Source organism: Rhodnius prolixus, unplaced genomic scaffold (assembly GCF_049639745.1).
Source record: "Rhodnius prolixus isolate KJV_2025 unplaced genomic scaffold, Rpr scaffold_6, whole genome shotgun sequence".
In the NCBI taxonomy this organism is placed as follows: domain Eukaryota; kingdom Metazoa; phylum Arthropoda; class Insecta; order Hemiptera; family Reduviidae; genus Rhodnius; species Rhodnius prolixus.
The window spans coordinates 18,493,187-18,513,187 of record NW_027411634.1 but is presented as its reverse complement, the minus strand read 5'-3'; the positions used below and the strand labels follow the sequence as shown (position 1 = coordinate 18,513,187).

Below are 20,001 nucleotides of genomic sequence, written 5' to 3'. Positions count from 1 at the left end.
TGAATTAGTGGAGTGTTGACGCTCTTCTAGTGTGGTCAATTGTCAGTGTTCCGCCGTAACAAGATTTTAGTTTTTTTTCACCTGCCACTTAAAGCTCAAGAGGAATTTGCTGAGCTTTCGAGTGACTCAAACTTAAAACTACAATTTCAAAAAAAGCCCTTGACTGAATTCTGGATCGGAACTAGAACTGAATTTCCCACAATCGCTGATATGGCGTTAAATGTACTTCTGCCATTCAACACCACATATTTATGTGAAGTTACTTCTTTCTCAGCTTTAACACATATTAAATCCCAATATCGTTCAGCGCTAAAAAATGTTGAAGAGGTCTTACGTCCAGCAGTTTCAAACATTCCACCAAGATTTGATTTGTTATGCAATAAAAAACAGGCACATCCATCTCATTAAATTTTTTACTTATATTTTAATTTAATACTTACCACGCAATTACTTGAATATATTCGAGCGAATTAAGACGGTCAGAATCCACTTTTAGTTTTGAAACTATAATAAATACAATTTTATAATTTTTTGAGCAATTTTTAATTTTAGATTTTTGTATGTTTCAAAAAGAATTCTAAAACTATATATTTTCATATGTATATGTATATTGTTACCTAATAAATAAATCATCAAAAAATATTAATTTATTTTTCTTTTATATTTGTATGGGGTCGTCAAGAAACTCGCAATCATAAATGGGGCCGTGAATGACAAAAGTTTAAGAAGCCCTGTTTTAGACGATTATTGAGATATTTTAAGGAGTGAAAACACTTCTCTACCCTTATGAATTATGCTTTAACACTTTTTTTGTACCATAGTAAATGTTTTGATGTTTTAGTTTTGGCAAATTTTGTTCTTCCGAAGTGTGCCATCATATTTTTTAACAGCAGAATTTTTTACTTTAGAGCAACAGATCTAGGATAACTTTTTTATCACAGCAGAAGTTTCCTTTTATTTTACCATTAACATTAAAATAGTATTCTCGTATTTCTGGTTTCAGGGTATTTTTTAACTATTTTCACTAACTTAGGTGACTACTATTGGAGATCACTTAAGATAGCAATAAACACTTTCTCTAACTCGAATCTACTTGTATTACTCAAGTTTAAATGAAAACATAGCGAATAAAATAGTAAATACCTGGAGAGAGAAAACATAGATAAAATTTAAAGACAAATTGAAATAATCATTTATATTAAAAAATAGGAAAAATACATAAACAAAAAAGTTCTTACAAGAAATTTGTTTTATGTGTAATTTATACTCCTAATTTGTTAAAAATTAATGAGGAAAGACTTTACATTGAATGGAAAATATGTAAAGCAATAAGAAATAAACATCACAGCAAAAAAAGAACACCTTTTTCTTTCTTCAGGTCAGGTGAAAGGAATGCAGGATCTATTTTTTTACTGTAAAAAGTGTGAATTAAATTTGAAGGTGGAAAGTATTATTAAAATTTATTTTATTTTTATGAATGTAAGTATCAACGTAGTGCGTGGGGTTGAGAGATCCTGACTAATATTCCATTCATAATTGTATTGTTTAGTTTTTTAAAATAGAAAACTCAGTTTCTAACCACTCTCATGCTATTCGGAAAATTTGGCATTGGATAAGTCAAACCACACTTATAGTCCCAACGCTGAGTATCATCAACAATATTTTTTGTTTTATTTAAAGTATTAAAGCAGTGCATTCTTCTTTTTTACATTCTTGAACCCATCTGCTGTAACACCTATGGAAATATAAGCAATCATAAAGTATGATTATTATTAAAACAATAACTAGTATCTTCCTGTTGAATTTGGAATAAAATTAAATTTTTATTTAAAAAAGTTATTCGATATTGTTAATAAAATAAATATAATACATAGTCAACAAAATTATTCAAAAAGAATGAAATGATATTAAAAAAAAAAAAACATGTACATAAGTAATGTCGTTATACTTATATAAATCATGGAATCTTTTGTGATTAATACTATCAAAATGAGAGTCTTTTTTTGAAAGTACCGTTTTGAAATAAAAACAAAACAAGAATTCTTTTCTTAACCATTTTATTTTTACATGAAAGCCTGTACCTGTCTATTTTGCTACATAATAGCCACTAATATTAAGGCACTTACTTAAAAACTCAATTTAGTTAAAAAAAAAAAAAAATTGCTATCTTTTTTGGTTCAGGGTTAACAAAGAATCCAAATGGCTACAAACAACTTAGAAATCCAGGACGTCTTAAGCTTTGGGGGGCCTTTTTGGCTGTCGCTAGGCAGACTGCATTGGCGGATTTCTCTATTTCTGTTTCATTGGCGACATCCTAGCAGCGATTAGAAAAATCTTCTCCCTATAGAGCTTTAGCTGGAACCTTACATCGCTCTGCTGATCAAAGCAAGTGCACACCTTGTCATGTGGGAGGACCAGGCTGAATGTCCACATTAAGTTGGAGTTTTTTTTTTTTTTTTTTTACAGAACATGATTAGTTCAGAAAAAATCTTTATAGGATATCCTGTTGGTAGGATAAAAATTTTCAATCTCAGTGAAGAGGAGCTAATAAAATGATCAGTTTTTCGTATATGATTGCGTTGCAAACGTTAGTTTGAATATCGCACTTGGCGACCAGACAGATATTACCCAAAACGACTGAACTTTGTAAAAATGGGGAACAAAATTACCTCAAAGTCAAATGACCGACACATTGTCACAAAAATGAGTTTGGGTAACCGTGGCAGTCCCATATCCTAATCTAATCTCAACATCTATCAACTGAAAAAACTTGATCAATCATTTGTGGAATATGTTCTAACACTTTGAACTCTGGGAAGAAATTTTAGTTTCCGTTACATTAGAGGTATTTATTAAAAAGACGAAGTAAGGCAGAAGCAGAATTATTCAGTTAATAATACAAGTGATAATTATTTTTTATTTCAAATATATGTGCAAGGTTTAATCAGATTTTATACTCTTTAATATAATAATTATTTTATAGTTCATGAGAATTATCAACTAAGCGGACATTCTGTTTCTGGGATTGCACTAATTATGTGGGTTAACTACAAATTTAAACAACATAAAATTCTAAGTTCGTCAACAAATATTTTTCTTATAGAAATTAACCAATTCTGGCGAGAAAGGAGGGTTCCTTCCAGAGAAGATACGATCGTACTGATTATCCAGGCAACCATTACCTAATAAACACTCCGCTATCAGCACTTATTCAATTAAGACATTAGAAACTAGGGGTGATTACAATGTTTCAAAACTTGTTTTGAAATAATTAAAAATAGTGAGAAAAAGTGTATCTGGACTGAGAAGACAAAAAAAAAAGTTAAAATAGACAATAATAAATACTTACTTTAGCTCTGTCTGTAGATTCAGTCTCTTTACCACTACTGGGACCATACTCTCGAGAAACAACGAATAGGAACTCCGCATGATCATCGTTTCCATAATTATACTGAGATCCTATGTTAATTAACTGTAAAATAGAGCATTAGCGTTGCATTAACAACGGAATCAATTAAAGGGCAAAAATTAATTAAGGGGTAGGTGCACTTACATTTAAGGGTCTAATTTGTAAATAACTCAATTTTATAACTGACTAAATATACAAATTTTTCCTTTTTTAATCTATTCAAATCACCTGTTCGAATTTCCAGCCATCGGACATGGTGGACACCATTTGAGTAAGTTCGTCCTCATGACATTGCAACACTCTGTATATATGTTTCTTATTATCTTTGAGAGGTCGGGTATCCCTCTGAATTATTCTGTCCTTTACAAGACCTATCAATTCTGTTATGTTATAAAATTCAGCTTCTTCCAAAACTCCTGGTACACACAATGAAATAATTAAGTTATTAGTTTTGTTTTACAAGTTTAAGTGAATATTAGAGCCCGAAGTCTTTTAAAGTCTACTGCCGGCTTATAAACTACACCAACCATTAGGAGTGATTAAACAATAAGTGGGTCTTAGAGAGAGCGTAATAAAGGCTGGCTCCTGGACTTCAGGGAGCGATCTCCGCGTGGTGGACCTACTACTGAGCTAATAATTCTTTCCCTGCATTCATTAGTTATAAATGAAAATTGTTTGAATACAATATCTACAATATTAAAATGATTAATTTCGAGACTACTTATAAATCCAAATGGAAATCAATGTACTGATAGAACTTCAGATATATTGTAGATTGGAAATATTTATTACCTGAAGCGGAATTGGTCCTGATAGGTATTTAAATGATTGTAAAATTGTGCGTGCACAAGAAGATAATAACTTACCTTCTTCTTCTAAGTCTTTATTTATAATAAGTTTTCCATGCCTTAAGTAGTTGAGTATAGGACTGAAGTAAGTAGGATCTCTGTCAATTAAATAAGCACCATTTTCATCCTAAGAAAGATCAAGTATTATAATAAAAAAAATACCATTGCTGATTAATAGCAGTAAGTAATAACTAAAATAAAAAACTGGAAAGTTACCGTATCAGAAATGAGATCAGAATCCTCCTTGCATAACCTATATAAAAATGAGTTTGGGTCTCTTGATAGTGTTGTTTTTGTTGTTAGGAAGCATGTACCACCAACATTTAGTTTCACCCATTGTTTACTTCCACTCAGAGTAATATTAGACGTGCCAGTAGACTTCACAACTGATTCACCATCTCCACTATCAGCCATGTTCGGTTTGGCAACCGTCTGAAAACAGATCAATTTTTACAAGGAATCACAACATTTTCATTATTATCATATTATTGAAGTAAACTACAACCGTGGATACATGAGTGTTTGAAACTAAAGGGACCATTGAATGTGAGATGGGAGTTACAGAATCCGTTAGCGGACGAGTACAAATATACAAATTAATACAAACTCATAAATTGAGTAGAAGATAAATTGTCCAGCTACTTGTAAACTTGCACATTAAACATCGAAAAGAATATATGTTAAAAAGACTTGAAAATAATCAATACCATATCAAAATAAAAAGGTATACAAAAACTATTTTGTATAATTTTATACTTCAGCCACTTAATTCGGTAACAATAGGCAATGATGCCACATTAAACCAAACCAATAACATCAATTGTTAACATGGCCATCTAGAAAATGACATTTTTGTTGTTAACTTTTATAATAATTTTTAATTCAATAGTAAATTTTCAAACATTGATTGCTAGTTTAACGGAAAAACTGAATCAAATATAGTCAAGAGTGTTTAAAATAATATAGAACGTTTTTGTTTCTAGAATGAGTGTTAAAAAAAATCTATCATAATAAAAAGTTATAAAAGCGCAGGTTTTACAAGAATTTTGAAACTATAATTAAAATAAATTTTTATTGTAACGAGCAATGATTTGAATCGAAGCGTCGAGAGAATCGATTATTAACAAATAGGAGTTTTCACTTTTCATTGTGTTTTGAGCAAGCTGCTATTCTTCCAAAGCTATTTTGGTCGTTTCTTGACGTGTGTAAGGTTTTACCTGTTAGTTCCTTACAACTTTCAGATGTAAAATGCCAGTCAAAGTAAACGTCCCTCCACCACCAGCAAATTCTAAACAACCAGGAGTTAACCGTTCTTTATTGTATAATGGATCTAGATTCCAGGGGCATCAGAAGTCCAAAGGAAACAGCTACGAAGTGGAAGTGGTGCTACAGGTAGTTATTTTTGTTGTATAGATCTATCAAAATCACAAAATATGTATTTTTTTCTATTTTAAAAGTTTTGGAGTTTACTTTTTAACAAAATTCTGCAGTTTATCATTTTCTATTTTCCTATGTTAATAACATTTCTAATATTTATTTCATTGACGTGTACTGTTCTTAATTTACTTGAACAATAAATAGTTTGTAGAGAGATCTTAGTAGTCGAAATTGATTGTTATTACTCAATTATTCGAGATTATTTGTAGAAAAGGTAGCATACTACTGGTAGTAGTCATTCCATATTGAAGCCGTTATAGTGAGTTACTTTTTATAGTGTTCTTTGCTTTCTTAGTCCAGTAGACTCTCATAAACTCTTCTATTTCAAATAAACGCTTTTTCATATAGAAAAAAAGTATTTAAAAGCATTGTATTACTTATGGTAGATGTTAATTCAAACATCTTAAGTGTAGTTTTGAATTTTAAGCTAAAGATTAGCCGATAGGAAATGTGTCTCCAAAATAATTTGTAAATATAATATGTGACTAATGTTTGAATTATGAAACTAGAAAATTGTTTCTAAATGTTAAAGAGCCGGTTTGATTTTGAACTTAAGGATTTGTCGATGGATTTAGGAGTTTTCTGTCAGGGTTGGCTAGCTATCAGTTAGCCTTAACTATCGAGACCCAGAGGAACATTCATTCTAACATGAAGCACTTGAGAATCAGGGCAAAAGCTGAAGAAACTGGAATAAATTTATTGTACTCCCGAAACAATTCCTGAGTTTAGAAATTAAAAGCGCTTTAGATGATACGAATTAAATAGACGAGAATTCTTCAAAATAGCGACCGTTAACTTTAAATGTAGACCATTGCTTAAGAAAAAGAGGATTTTCATAATTTCAATTCATTCACGTTCATCTTTTATGATTTTTATTAGTTTCTTCTCGGAACTATATTAAATTATTTTAAGTTATGATCGTTTTTACTATGAGTTTGTATGCCAAAATAGAATAACCTAGATTTTTGAAAGAAATAAAAAGTATTTTACTATTTTTATTAGTACCAAATTAATCAGGCATAGTTATTGATAATTTATTAATAACGTTTATTACTTACGAAAATTGTCATTTAAGGTTTGTTCTCCTATCGTTCAATCTAACTTGTAATAGATCTCGTGTATTGTATATAAATAAAATCATAATTTAATTGTTTTATTTTAAGTATGTAGATGAAGAAAATTCATATTTATGCGGTTATCTGAAGATAACAGGACTAACAGATGAATTTCCATTTCTTACAACATTCTTCGATGGCGAAATAATAAGCAAGAAATATCCTTTCCTAACGAGAAAATGGGAAGCTGATGAAGATGTGGACAAAAAACATTGGGTACTATATCATTTATTAACATGACCGTCTCTAAATTTATTAATTTTCATGTCTCATTAATTTTTTTTTTTTTTTCAGAGTAAATTTTCATCCTTTTTCCAATATGCTAAAACTTTCAATTCTGACTGCTTTGACTACGATGCAATTAAATCAACAGATTATGTCTTTATGAGATGGAAAGAACATTTTCTTGTACCAGATCACACCGTTCGTGATATAAGTGGTGCATCGTTTGCTGGATTTTATTACATTTGCTTCCAGAAAAGCACTGCAACTATTGAAGGATATTATTATCACCGAAGTTCTGAAATGTAAGTGCTAAAAAAATATATTTATCTGTATAATGTTACTTTCCTTCTTGGTTTGGTATTTCTCTACTAGGTATTTTTTATGTTGCTTAATCACAATTTAGGAAATAATTTAACCTAGGGCAATAAAAAAGAGTATAGGAGTTTTTCTTATTTATAATTGGGTTCTAATCTGTATGGAGAATATTTAATTTTTAGAGCCAGGTAGCTCATGAAGGGAAGGATTGGTCCAAAAAGGTTAGGCTATCTAGTTTGTACAGTACATTTTGCATAAGTGGTTTGAAAAATAAATAAGGCGATTAAAGAAAAAGTCAGTGCAACATATTTTGACCGTAGTTGTATGTAGAATATTCCAGAGGGTTAAATAAAAAAAAAATCAGATTTTAAATTCCTATCTTTTTTCAGATATCTCTTGAATACATATTCGGTTATTAATCAATTTTTACCTTGGTAAAAAAAGTTTTATGCAGGAGACTCCAATAATTATTTCTGAACGTTTGATATAGTTACACTGTAAAAGGACCTTCGATTGGTTACTTTTTGATTGCCTTCATCTTTCTGTAGCACCAAAGCTACAATTTCAACTGTCACCAAAAACACGGTTTTTGAGGTAGAACAAACTTCGGGCCTATTGACCAACAAAAGTTATCTAGAATATTGTTAATAGTTTTTGTTGATTGAATCATTGATCTAAAAGGAAGAAATTTTATTGCCAATTTCAGTGAACATTTTTCTTTCTTTTAAAACATTACCTAATTTTAAACCTTGGTTTGAAAACTACAGACAATGAAATTTGAACTTCAAATTAAAACAAACTTTTATATCTTTCATATTTTGGCATTGAAAAAGTACCTATCTTAATTGACATTCTCCACAATTGGCTGTGTACTTTAAAATCTTTTAAAATAAGAATAGCTTCCTGGGTGCTGACAACCCCTCACCTGGTGATGCACCTATTCTTGTTTGAAAAGTACACAGAACCAATTTTAGTCTAATTATTCTAATACGTAAATATTGTTTTAGGTACCAGTCGCTGACCTTGAGCCATGTTGCAGAGCACAGTACGCAGATATACGAATTCAGGTGAAGAGTTGCCTTCAGAAGAGCAGTGCTAAACCCTGTGAATAGATATCCTTCCTTGTAAAGAAAGAAACAAAAACAAAAAACCGGCATTATATCTTTCATTTTATTTATTGGCTGTATCGAATAATTTTATATTCAAAACTTTTAAAAAAATTTTAATTTTATGTAATTCAGAAAGACTCACTGTATTTAGTTTTTTAACAACTTTAAGAATAGGACCCTTTAAGAGGATTGACTTTTTTTTTTAATTGAAAAAGTAAGAAGTACAAAGGAAAAAGAATGAACACTAAGAATATAATAAAAGTTAATGGACAGAACAAGAAAATGAGTAAAGTGGTTAGTTAGATCAATGGCGGTTTGATAATGAAACCAAATAGTGCATTGTCATAAATGAGTGTTTTTCGTACAGGTGTTGTGCTCATGGTTTACTTAATCGTCTTTAATAAATACTCAGTGCACCCTTTCCACATATTCTGAAGAAAGCAGTGCGAACAGTACGCGACTATTCGAACTTGAAACGATACCAAATATTAGTAATAATCTGTCATTCCCAGTATAAAATTTTGTGATTGGTAACAGAAAGAAAAAAAGGCTTAATAGTTTTTTTAAAAATTATTATTATTAAGTTGCGCATTGTAATAGTAGTTGCGTCAGAGTAATATTAATTTATTTATTAAAATAACAAGGACAGTATGTTAATGTTTACTGTAAAGGTCTGTAAGGTTTTTTTTTTTTTGTTGAAATTAAATAAATTTTAAGTGTTTTATGTTTTTAAAAATAATTGCTTTTCCCTGATTTAATTCTTATAGCTTTCTTCAATATTTTTTTCTCCAGATTTTCAAGTATTAATTAATTTCTGTTCTGCTTTTTCCTAAAGAGATAGCATTGCTACAGTCGAGTTAACTTAGAAATTAATTTTCATCTTACGTTTAAGTAAACGGTAATTTTATCCTGATCTTAATACAAATATAATCCAAAAATTTTTATTATATCCATCGCTGCTGCCATTACCACAATTTTAACATATTTCGAAACACGAATCTTAAATGGTTTAAAATTTAATAATTATTGAACCATTACCCTTATATCATTAAAGTGCAATTACACTTCTGATGTATCAGGGTCCAGGGGCACGCATTAATGTACCTGCTATAGGTTTTTTTTTTTTTTTTTGTGGTTATAGCGTACTTTTTAGTTTTATTAGATGTCACTAGGGTCTGCAAATAATTAACTTGTTACATCCAATATTTAAGTCTTACGTCGCTTATTTCAAATTTGTCTCCACAAATATGCTGTCTGCAAAAAATTGAGGACGCTGGGTATTTAGAGCTGAGAAACTTTTCTGTTACATTGATTGCTGTTTCGTGGATAAAAATATTGTGCATACGTCATGAAAAAATGTCGGAAGCATTATAACCAAGTGTTCAGGGAACATAAACTTATATTTATGTCCTCTAATAGAGCCAGCCACCTTCAACACGTTTTTAATACTTAATAGGTCAGTGCTAACTTATTCTATAAGAAAAACTGCTTTATCAGATTTAAGAGCGAATTGAGTAAGAAGCCGTTGTCTATGTCGCAGACATTTTTCCAAAGGTAAACATGTATTATTAGAATAATGATAAGATCTCACACGAATTGTCTACCTAAAATTAGGCCGGAAGGAAAAGAAATTCTTATCTAGCAGTACATTAAACGAATTAATGGAAACCAGGAAAAAAAAACACCTTTTCATTAAAAAAAATCGTTATTCCAGAGTAACGAATTTCTTTGAAACGGTTCATTTTAGATACAGTTCCAGTTACCCCCAAATCACCGGCGCCAATGGGCGCAGATAAAGGAAAATAAAAAAAAATATCAGGAAAGAGATTAGCGTACTGGATTTTCACAGAATATAGCTGCTGGCTCTTTCTAGTAGTTTCTTACAACCCATTGTCCGGTAATGATCTGGAACATGTTTCTTCACAATTTGATTATTTTATGTAATTTTTAATGTGTTTTTAAGTAATTTTTTGCGATTTAATTTTTTTAGTATTTGATGGAAATGATTTTTTTAGTAGTTTAGACTTATTTAAACTATTTATTATACAATTCAATCAATAGAACTAATTAAATAAGAAAAGTTATGAGAACTTCCAAGAGAGATTATCAAAATAATTTATTAAGAAAATTATTTACACGGTAAATTTATATTTACTACTATATCAGCTAGAATTCTCAGCCATTAATTTAATTTTTTTTCTCGCATTCCTTTCTTGCCTAAGCTGCCTTTTTAATGCCTTTTGTTCAAGTTCTTCACAATCTTCTTGGAACATTATTTTTAGTGCTGGATATAAGAGATGTAGCTTAGGAAGGTCACTAAACCGGATCTATAACAAAAACAAAATTGACTTTAAATACTTCTAAAGAATAAAATTCACAACCAAATTCAAATAAATGTTTTGTAAAAAGCTTATTCTTGTGTATATTAATGCCGCGTGAGCGTGATAGGTAAAATATTCAATGATATCTGATATAAACAAAGGGTTTAAAACCTCTTCGAGAATTTCAACTATCTTGGTGTACCTTTTTATAGTTTGAGCTTGTTCTGCCAGTCCGTGAAACATTTTCTGAGTAAATGCTTGGCTGCTAATTCTATAATGTGGAATGTACTGAAATGTACAAAATCTGATTTTTGGAAATCTATATATCTTATTCTACAACACTAATACACATTCTGCTTTGCTGTACAGGTTACAGGTACAGAAATATTGAAAGTGGACAATCGTCTTTTTTAAAGAAACTATTTCTTTTACCAATTACCACCCCAGATTATTATGTAAAAGTGGAAACGGATCGGCCCGTATCCAGTTGAAAATATTTAAAGAGATACATTTTGCTTCAATAGACTGATAGCTCTCTACAGACAACCTACACCTTACCATTTGACTGAGCTGACGAGATGAGATCTAGCCTTTACCCGATAGGTTCTGATTATCTCTGGTCTTTACAAGATCCAAACATGATCGTGAATGAATCTGTTCCATTCAATCCAAAAAAATTGATTACCTAAAGATTTAGACAAATTTTTCAATTCTTCGCAAAACCCACGCTACATAATAATTGTTCCACTTACTTTACTTTTTTTTTTAACATTATATTTCCAAATTTAGGATCATCGCCCAAATTAGATTAGTCTCCAACACTTATATTAGATTACTTTTTAATAATAAAAATATATTTTCAATAATAGTAGCTAACCCTGTTGTTTTCTATAGAAAAAGTCAATCTTTGTAATTGTTTCCCAAGTTTTAGGAATAAATAAACATCAAAATATTGAAACAATAACATTTGGGACACCGATTAATTTAAAGTTGCTAATTTATTAAATATCGATTCTGTTGAGTACCTAATGACTTTTATTTATTTATTAATAATTAAACATTAAGAGATTAATAGCTTTATTTCATTTTATTGATCACTTTTTATTACTATATTAATTTATTTTTAATGATATGAAATATGTATAATTCATTTTATTATTATTATTTCTCCATGTATTGGCATTTTAAAGTACCCCACAATAAAACAACAGTTTGAATGAAGCAAACAAATCAATCGTAAAAAGTTTCCAAATGTGTACGTATTTTAAATGGATATTACAATAAATAATTATTTTAAGAACATTATTTAACTTACTTTCATATTATCGAAGGCAATACCCACATTATTGCCTAAGGTCGCTTCTTCATTACCAGGGCTGCAAACTATTCTTGGTAACTTCGCATACCTTTGGCTGAAATGAGTCAGCACGATGTACTTGGCTGACATTTTTCTTCCTATTTCTATAGCTTGAGAAGTCGTAGAGTGCAGTTTACATTTAGCTTCATTTATTAATTCGTCTTCCATTGTGGCTTCATGGACTAATAGATCACTATTGGCACCTATAAAGTAACTTCTAATTTAACAATGAGTTCAATCAATCAATTGGAGTAAATACCTTGCAGAGACAATGGAATCTAACGGACATGTATATGAGAATATACAATTTTTTTCTGAAACTCTTTAGAATCCTTTGACAGGAGAGTAATGAGAAGGAGGATGAGCTAGCGAAGTGAGTTCATTCGCCCAGAATCGAAAAAACCATTTCGAAGAAGTTTTGGAATACTAAAATTAGTATTGGAATTAGATATCATCATATCCGCTGGAGTCACTTTTAGGGTTCTGCTTATCTAAGGAGATTGAAACATAAAGTCAAACCACAGGTTTTTCTAGAGCTGATTAATTGGAGCAGAGTTAATAAGAGAAATATGGTAAGTTGATTACTAGCTACGCCATAGTTGTAAAGTCAACCAACAATGCTAGTTAGAAGAAAAAAAAATAGTGCACAAGTGACTGATTGCCAGAAGTTTGTCTATGTAGAAAGATTTTGAAATAGACATAATAGACACATTCAGGGAATTTTTCTTGATTGATTTGAGAAGATAGATTCAAGGTTGGGGTAGGTTTTGAATTAATGTGGGAAGCTTGAAATTTTATGTTTGAGGTAGTCACCATTTTGGACCGAGGTCCGACGTCATATAGCGCTCATTTTAAATAATAAATATGATATTATATCTGATCTATAATTAAGAAATAATTAAAAAAATACATTCAAAAGTTTTGAATACAATATTTTCTTAAATGCCAAGAATTATTAAATTGTAAATAATAAGTGAGTGAAGAAGCCATTCTTATATTACCAAATAACATTACCTATTTCTACGAGTGATTCTGATGGCATGGTATCTCCTGAATAAGTAATCTTCCAACCTTGTCTGTGGGTAAGAGTGATGCCGAAAGCATTTGGACAGTGTCTAACATAGGTTGTTTCTATTCTACTCATATCAAGTGCTTCTTGGAGTCTTCCTTCGCAACGTTCGCTCAACTTATATCCGTCGTACAACTGTAAATATCATATTTCCTTAGAAAAGACTCACTCATTAATAAGAATATGGTGTAATATAATACCCTTATGAATGTACTGTATTAAGGGAGGTTTAGATCTTTACTTGTTTTGAACTACTTTTTAAAAGTATGTATGATAATAAGTATAATTATATTTGGGTTATCCAAACAAATTTTCGGTAGCCTCTTATTACTAACTACCCTAATGTAGCTGTAGAGTTTAATGAGAAATTCAAGCAATTTCACAAATCAACTACCTGCAGAACCCTGAATGAGTTATGTAAATGTATGGAATGCAAGCCAAGTGTTGACCTGTTGTTAGGTTGGAATTATCGCGGAACCGCCAACCACTCCTTAAAAAGTGGTTAGCCTACTTCCTCCTAAGAGACTGTATTATTTTTTTAAATAGTAATATATGAATTTATTATTTATTAGTATAATAACTTAAATGCTGTTATTAACAAACAATAATAAAACTAACCATATCCGAGTTGGGTATTAACTCCAAGTTATGCAAAACTGATTCGAAATGTCTGTCGTAAAGAGTTAGCCAAGGTAGAATTTGCTTTGGAGCTAATAGTATCAAGGAGTTCCCATTAGCTAATTTCATTCTGGCTTTGAGTAATGACACTAGTCCAATATGATGATCTGCGTGAAGATGTGAAACATAGATCGCTCGTAGTTTTCCAATAACTTCAGATATATTAGAAGGTCCAAAATGTCTGACAAGCTGTCCATAAGTTCCTTCTCCACAATCTAACAGCATACTTTTATTTTCACTGCGTAAATGCAACGGTTTAGTAGCATCATAATAATGATGTGGAAATAGATTTTTCCCCATAACATAAGAAAAAATTGAGTTTTGTTAATTACTGGATAAATCACTAACGGTCAAAGTTAAACTTATGGTAAAGTAGATGCATTGCAAAACAATAGATATATTATATATAATTACTTTCATAAATGTCCTAATAAATAACACAAAATTGTAATTTTACACACTGTAAAACCCTCAAACGTAATTTGTAGTTTCAAAATAATTTAATTTACATTACACCATCCAAGTTCACCTTTGTGACTTAAAAATGACATTATTATTAACGAAAGCAATGATAAAATATTTCAAAAAGTTTATACAGGAATATGAAGCAAAAAAAAAAAGCGAAAGACGAATTTTTTAAAGTTATTTTTGGAAGGCGGCATCCAAAGAGAGATATCGTGTTACCAACTTTACCGATTTAAGAGGTTGACCGGATCATGGTACACATTCTCAGATGGGCCCAAAATGTGGTTTAATACCCACAAATATCAAGTAACCTATCTCATTCACTCAGCTAAAATATCATTAAATATATTGTGTAGCAGCCAAGAGATGAATATTCTGATGTATCAAAACCTAATAATTAACCAGATATTAATGATATCCACAAAGGTTGTTCAGTTAAAGTCCAGAGTTAAAAAAACCAACACTTTCAAAATAAAATTTTAATTTCACTCTTTATTTTTTGATCAAAAAACGTTTTAATAAAAATAAGTAAAATAATTTTAAAATAAATAAATAAAATACCTGAGATTAATTAAAATAGCAGAAGTATTCCTAGCTTTGTTTGGAATACAGGAACCTGTACCTAGGAACACCAGGTTAGGATATTCAGAGTCCTTTTTAGGATCATATTTTGACAGAGACGTTTTTAATTTTTCTAACTGAGTGGAAAATCCATCAATGTTCATCACTTCATTTTTATATTCTTCTGGCTCTATTTTAAGAAGAGCTGAGCTGAATGAAAAAAGATATGATCCATTTTATTATATACAATGGAAACTTAACCTAAACTTAGCTATTAAACAGATAGTCACTCACGACTTTCTGCTGGAGTATCAATATTCAGTGATTTAAAACTCTTGAAACAATAGCAAGCACACAATATTTGAAGCAAGGTAATTTAAATCTTCTGGTTTTTGCACCGAAAACTTTTTTAGACTAGTATGTGAATTGTTTCGGAATATTCTTTTAATAATATAAATCAAATATGAACAATCGTATGATTTTCTCTTACTAAAATAAAATTGACTTATTTTTCCAGTTTCTAGTAAGTAGCAATTTGTTAAAAATTAATTAATTTTGGTGATATATAACTACTAGTTTGAGGCTTCATTACACCTAATATCTAAACAACCCCAGATTACAGTTGCCTAAAACTAGTAATCACAACAAAAGTAAATTCTTATATATCCATCTTTTCAAAATCAATTTTTCCAAAAAACCAGTTTTGGGAACATTAAATGTCAATCAATCAGCCTTCTAGTTTAAAGAAAATGGTTAAGCTATCACCCAGAAAATCGTAGAAATTGGTAAATTTTGTTTCCGTTTAAAGGATTTGTTCAAAGCTATAGGTCTATTTATCAGAATGCGGAGTTCCTGGATTCGAATCCAGCTGGCAGCTCTTAGATTTTCTTTTCCCAAGACTAGAAGTTCAATTTGATACCCATCCTCTCCATTTAGTACGTTAAGCAATTTGAATATTTCAAGTAAAATACAATTTATGTGCACAGAGGGTGTAATTCAATTATGTAAATTAAAACTTAAGAACTTACTTATCAAGACATGTTTGTGGTCTAAGGTGAATCCGGTAGAAGGTCTTTCCATTTATAATGGAGTAGTGATTGACTAAATCAGATTTTGCAAGGGTAGGATTTTCATTTCCATTGTTCACTTTTAAGTTATTTCCATTAGAAAAATGCTGAAAAGTATAATCAATTTATAAATGATATAAATTTAAATTAAAAAATAAAATAATGCAATAATGAATTCTTACCTTGTTTTCACAATTAGAAAATCCAGGATCTTTTAACAGCGGAAATATAAATGGTTCGAGTGAATTTAATTTGTATTGAATTCTATGTACAGCTGTACTTCCCATACAAGTATTGTCTTCGTTTAAAACAAGATGATGTGTACTTACGGAAAAACGGTCCATCCAATTTCTATACCTATAATGAAACAGTTTGCATCAACATTATTTCCCCCCAAATGCATCAAATTTAAAAGAGAATATTTCATAACTTACGTGGGATGATTCATAATGTGAGCAGGCGTAAAATGTACGACTAAATAAGCCAAATCTTCGTCATTTGTGGCTGTCATTTGATATTGTCGAAAAGCTGGTTCTCTGTCCAGGGCGGGAAGAAATGATTCATTAGGACATTCAACCACTGAAAAATAGTAAATTTAAGAACAATGTTTTTCAATATTTAAATAATATTATTCGATTTTGAACAGTTTTTTAAGTAATTACTCTCCACTACTATTAATCCTAAAAAAATAAAACATTGGACAAGATCAGGGTATAATGGGAGGTTTTTATTCCACTAGTTCCAATATTTTTGTTTCCAACATTTTAAGAAAGCTCTACCACTGTTCACTAATTTTAGGTATGGTATGGTATGATTAATTTTGGCTAACCAAAGCCTACTATAAGACCTAAGCGTTTCTATTAAGGTAAGTAATTCACAGTGATTAGTGAATGCTTTTTTGGCACATTAGCAGTATCCTATTCACTAGAACTTTAAAACATTTCATCTGTCATAAAAAATGGTGTTTTAACATCTTTTCTTTAGTATCGCAGCATATTTGAGGATAAGAAAAACATTCATTTTTCAACCCAAATGATTCTGTAAAGAATGAAAGTGCCTTAGAATTTAAAGGAGAGATTGCAAAAACTTCCTAGTAGCCTTTCTAGAGACAATGTTGGCAGAGAATTTCCCGTTTAAGATTTTATATAAAAAAAAAAGTTAAATTTAATTTCCATGAGTTAAGCAGGGATCATATTCCATAGTGCCTTCAAAAATCTGGATTAACGAAGAACAAAGTTGAATGTTATTTATTCATTCTAATGAATATTGGACTTGCAAACCATAAAAACCACAGGTGATAAAATTATGAATAGAGAATTTAATTGAGGGACATAAATTTAGAATTTAATATTAGGAGGATAAACCCTATCTTATGTTCTATAGAAGAGGTGTTGGGCAATAAGAAAAGTGAAAAATATTATTTTAGAGATGGGAACAGTTCTCACGTTCAAATAAGACTAGAAGTCATCTTAACACCATCCAGACATTTCTGGAATAAGAAGTTTTATGTTTTTAGCTTTCATTAAAGTTATTATTTAAGATTTTATATTTGTTGGGCGGAAACCTTGAGAATTGGAGAAACTTAGAGCGATAAATTTTAAAATAGATCAACTTACCTAAGAACGTAGGAGAAGGCCCTCCGGGAAGGGTAACATCAGCAGATCTCACAATTTTGCCATTTTCTAAAACTATGTCCTCTCCTGCTTTTAGCTTTCCAAGAAGTGGTCCAGGTTTAACTCCAGCTGCGACACATTTTTCTAGGCATAATGTGCCTGGACGTGGCTGCACACTCACAGCAAAACACATTACCTCTAACCACAGACGAACATCTTGATCACGGAGGCTTCCTAAAATTTGTTAATGTTAATTTACAATGTTTCAGAACTTTACATCCTACCATAATAGACTGTAAGATAATCTACAGATATTAAACATAGAATTTATCCTGAATAACTTCAATATTTATTATGTATATTTATACATTTCAGTAACCAATCATGTGTTGGTTCCGCAGAGATGGAATTAAGTTGACATCTTTTGGCAGAAAGCTACGTTTTTCCTGATAGTAGACAAATATCTGAGACCATTATAACATGTAATGTGTAAGAAATAAGCAGAAAATGTCACTATCTGACAGTCTGCATGCGAAAAAGGGTTATTTTGCTCAAGATTTCATCTTATCAACTTTAACTCACTCGGTTCAACAGATAAACTTCTTCGCTTTTTGCCCCTATCTCTAGGACCATCTCTTTGGTGGGCATAATAATCTATGTCGTCCTCTGATGAATCTAAATCAGATCTAAAACAAATAATTATTTTAATATAAAAATCAACATAGATTAATAAAAGGTGAAGCAAATTTAATTCAAAGATAGGTCATATTTTACACTCTGATGATTTAAGAATGCTTTATTACAATAGGGAAACAAACAGTTGAAACTTGCCATAGAAATAAAATTTATAAAATAAACGAATTTAAAAAACTGTGGGAGATGAGTTTCTTCTAACAATATATAATGGACCTACCGAACTATACTTTAGCTAATAGATAAATAATAACTTAACCTGGGAGACCTCGTGAGAGACACTGCAGGGGCTCTTTCTTTACCTTCTACAGATAAAGGTATATATTTAACTTTTATTGCATTATCTTCAAAACTAGTTTCTTTAGTACAATCAGCTGTTTTGATTGATAAATTTCGGAGTATCACGAATCTTCTTGTGGCGGTAAATATCTCCTCCTACAGCAGTGACACTCTAAGATGAATAAAATGATCAAAGTATTTTATTTTCAAATCACAAATGTTAAGCTTACTAACTATTCCTTTTGGTCCATGTAAAGTGATTTCTGGAACACCAACATCTTGTATGGTGAGGGCAACTCCGGGTAAACCTCCTATGTTTTCCCAAGAACCTTGAGTTACAAAAATATGTTCCAGTTTTGATAGCTTCATTTTATGCTCATGGGCAAGCCTCTGAGAGCCTTCTCCGCAGTTAAATAAGTACCTAATTGTATTAAATAATTTAAGTTTCTATTGATATATTACTTTTCAAAACAAGTAACTGCAGATAAATAGTTTATTAAAACCTTGACTGATCAGTGAAGAGATAGAGAGATCTGGGAGCTCCTTGAGCTCCACTCCCTAATACCTGAAGATTGACAGTTCCGGGAGAATATCTGCTATTCTTCTCTTTCATTTTTGTACGATGGTTTCTGAGAGCAGCTGCATGTTTGTTTTCTCTGGGCATTTCTAACAGTATTTTGTTAAGTGCTGAAGTGTGGCAGAATTTTTGTACTGTTTCACATTTTAAAATTTGTATTCCACGAGACCCTAATAGCTTCATCGGTATTCCGTCTCACGTCACATGTTTTAAAAATTTATACTAGTTGAATTTACCGTATCACAATTTCGTAATTTTCTAACATGCTTTTCTCATGTTGTACAATAGTTAACATTGCAGAAGGGAGACCGAGAAGGTTATGTCAGCTGTTCATTAGCATAAACTATAAAGCGCATGTCCTTGTGTTTAACGAATTGTATCTAATCCAGGTTAAGTTGTACTATACTATTATACATATGTATGTATGTATGTATATGTGTATTGGTACCTAACATTCTTGTGTATTAATAATTCTTTTTCTGGCTTAATATTCCAATACATTGTCATCACCTTTTCAAGTTTTGTTCATTTTAGTGCACTGTTATTGCCTATAAACGGATGATATTACGTTTAAAAATAAATAATTTTCAATTATGATTATTGTAGTCTTTTTTAATAAATATTACATTATTACAGTTGCATAATCGATACCCACGTTTTAATTAAACTCAAATTATACATAGGTAAGAAAGCCTAGAAAATGAAAATGTTAAAATAATTCGAAATAAGACATAAATTTTGTAAATCAATAAACATTTCCTGATACTTACATTTTCCTTTTTGCCTTAATACCATACATAAATCTATTTAATTCATACTTACAATATCAAGTTCATAAAAGTTTCTGTGTATTTTGCACAGAA

The 20,001-nt window shown here is 30.5% G+C and overlaps 3 protein-coding genes across 5 annotated transcripts; 1 reads left to right on the top strand and 2 right to left on the bottom strand.

The window, feature by feature from the left end:
* Nucleotides 1-1,180: 1,180 nt before the first annotated feature.
* inc (BTB/POZ domain-containing protein inc) lies at nucleotides 1,181-5,124 on the bottom strand. Of its 3 annotated transcripts, none has more exons than XM_074141142.1 (6): nucleotides 4,965-5,124; nucleotides 4,474-4,689; nucleotides 4,276-4,384; nucleotides 3,638-3,825; nucleotides 3,350-3,472; nucleotides 1,181-1,735 (listed from the first exon to the last, which is right to left on the bottom strand). In XM_074141142.1, exons 1-6 carry the CDS (start codon nucleotides 4,965-4,967, stop codon nucleotides 1,706-1,708), a joined length of 669 nt encoding a protein of 222 aa, XP_073997243.1. In that variant the 5' UTR covers nucleotides 4,968-5,124; the 3' UTR covers nucleotides 1,181-1,705. The 3 variants fall into 3 exon arrangements, with proteins under 3 accessions (XP_073997243.1, XP_073997242.1, XP_073997244.1); XM_074141141.1 differs by having other exon boundaries at nucleotides 4,763-5,070; XM_074141143.1 differs by having other exon boundaries at nucleotides 4,865-5,070.
* Nucleotides 5,125-5,368: 244 nt separating this feature from the next.
* Nucleotides 5,369-9,179, top strand: LOC141460800 (glucose-induced degradation protein 4 homolog). Its single transcript, XM_074141147.1, has 4 exons — nucleotides 5,369-5,649; nucleotides 6,858-7,025; nucleotides 7,104-7,336; nucleotides 8,357-9,179. The coding sequence occupies exons 1-4, from the start codon at nucleotides 5,506-5,508 to the stop codon at nucleotides 8,418-8,420; spliced, it is 609 nt and encodes a 202-aa protein (XP_073997248.1). The 5' UTR covers nucleotides 5,369-5,505; the 3' UTR covers nucleotides 8,421-9,179.
* Nucleotides 9,180-10,557: 1,378 nt separating this feature from the next.
* RNaseZ (ribonuclease Z) lies at nucleotides 10,558-19,537 on the bottom strand. The gene is made up of 13 exons (XM_074141090.1): nucleotides 19,065-19,537; nucleotides 18,796-18,982; nucleotides 18,542-18,717; nucleotides 18,172-18,275; nucleotides 17,593-17,823; nucleotides 16,411-16,555; nucleotides 16,159-16,333; nucleotides 15,938-16,083; nucleotides 14,910-15,119; nucleotides 13,824-14,121; nucleotides 13,151-13,340; nucleotides 12,095-12,339; nucleotides 10,558-10,785 (listed from the first exon to the last, which is right to left on the bottom strand). Exons 1-13 carry the CDS (start codon nucleotides 19,319-19,321, stop codon nucleotides 10,621-10,623), a joined length of 2,529 nt encoding a protein of 842 aa, XP_073997191.1. The 5' UTR covers nucleotides 19,322-19,537; the 3' UTR covers nucleotides 10,558-10,620.
* Nucleotides 19,538-20,001: the final 464 nt, after the last annotated feature.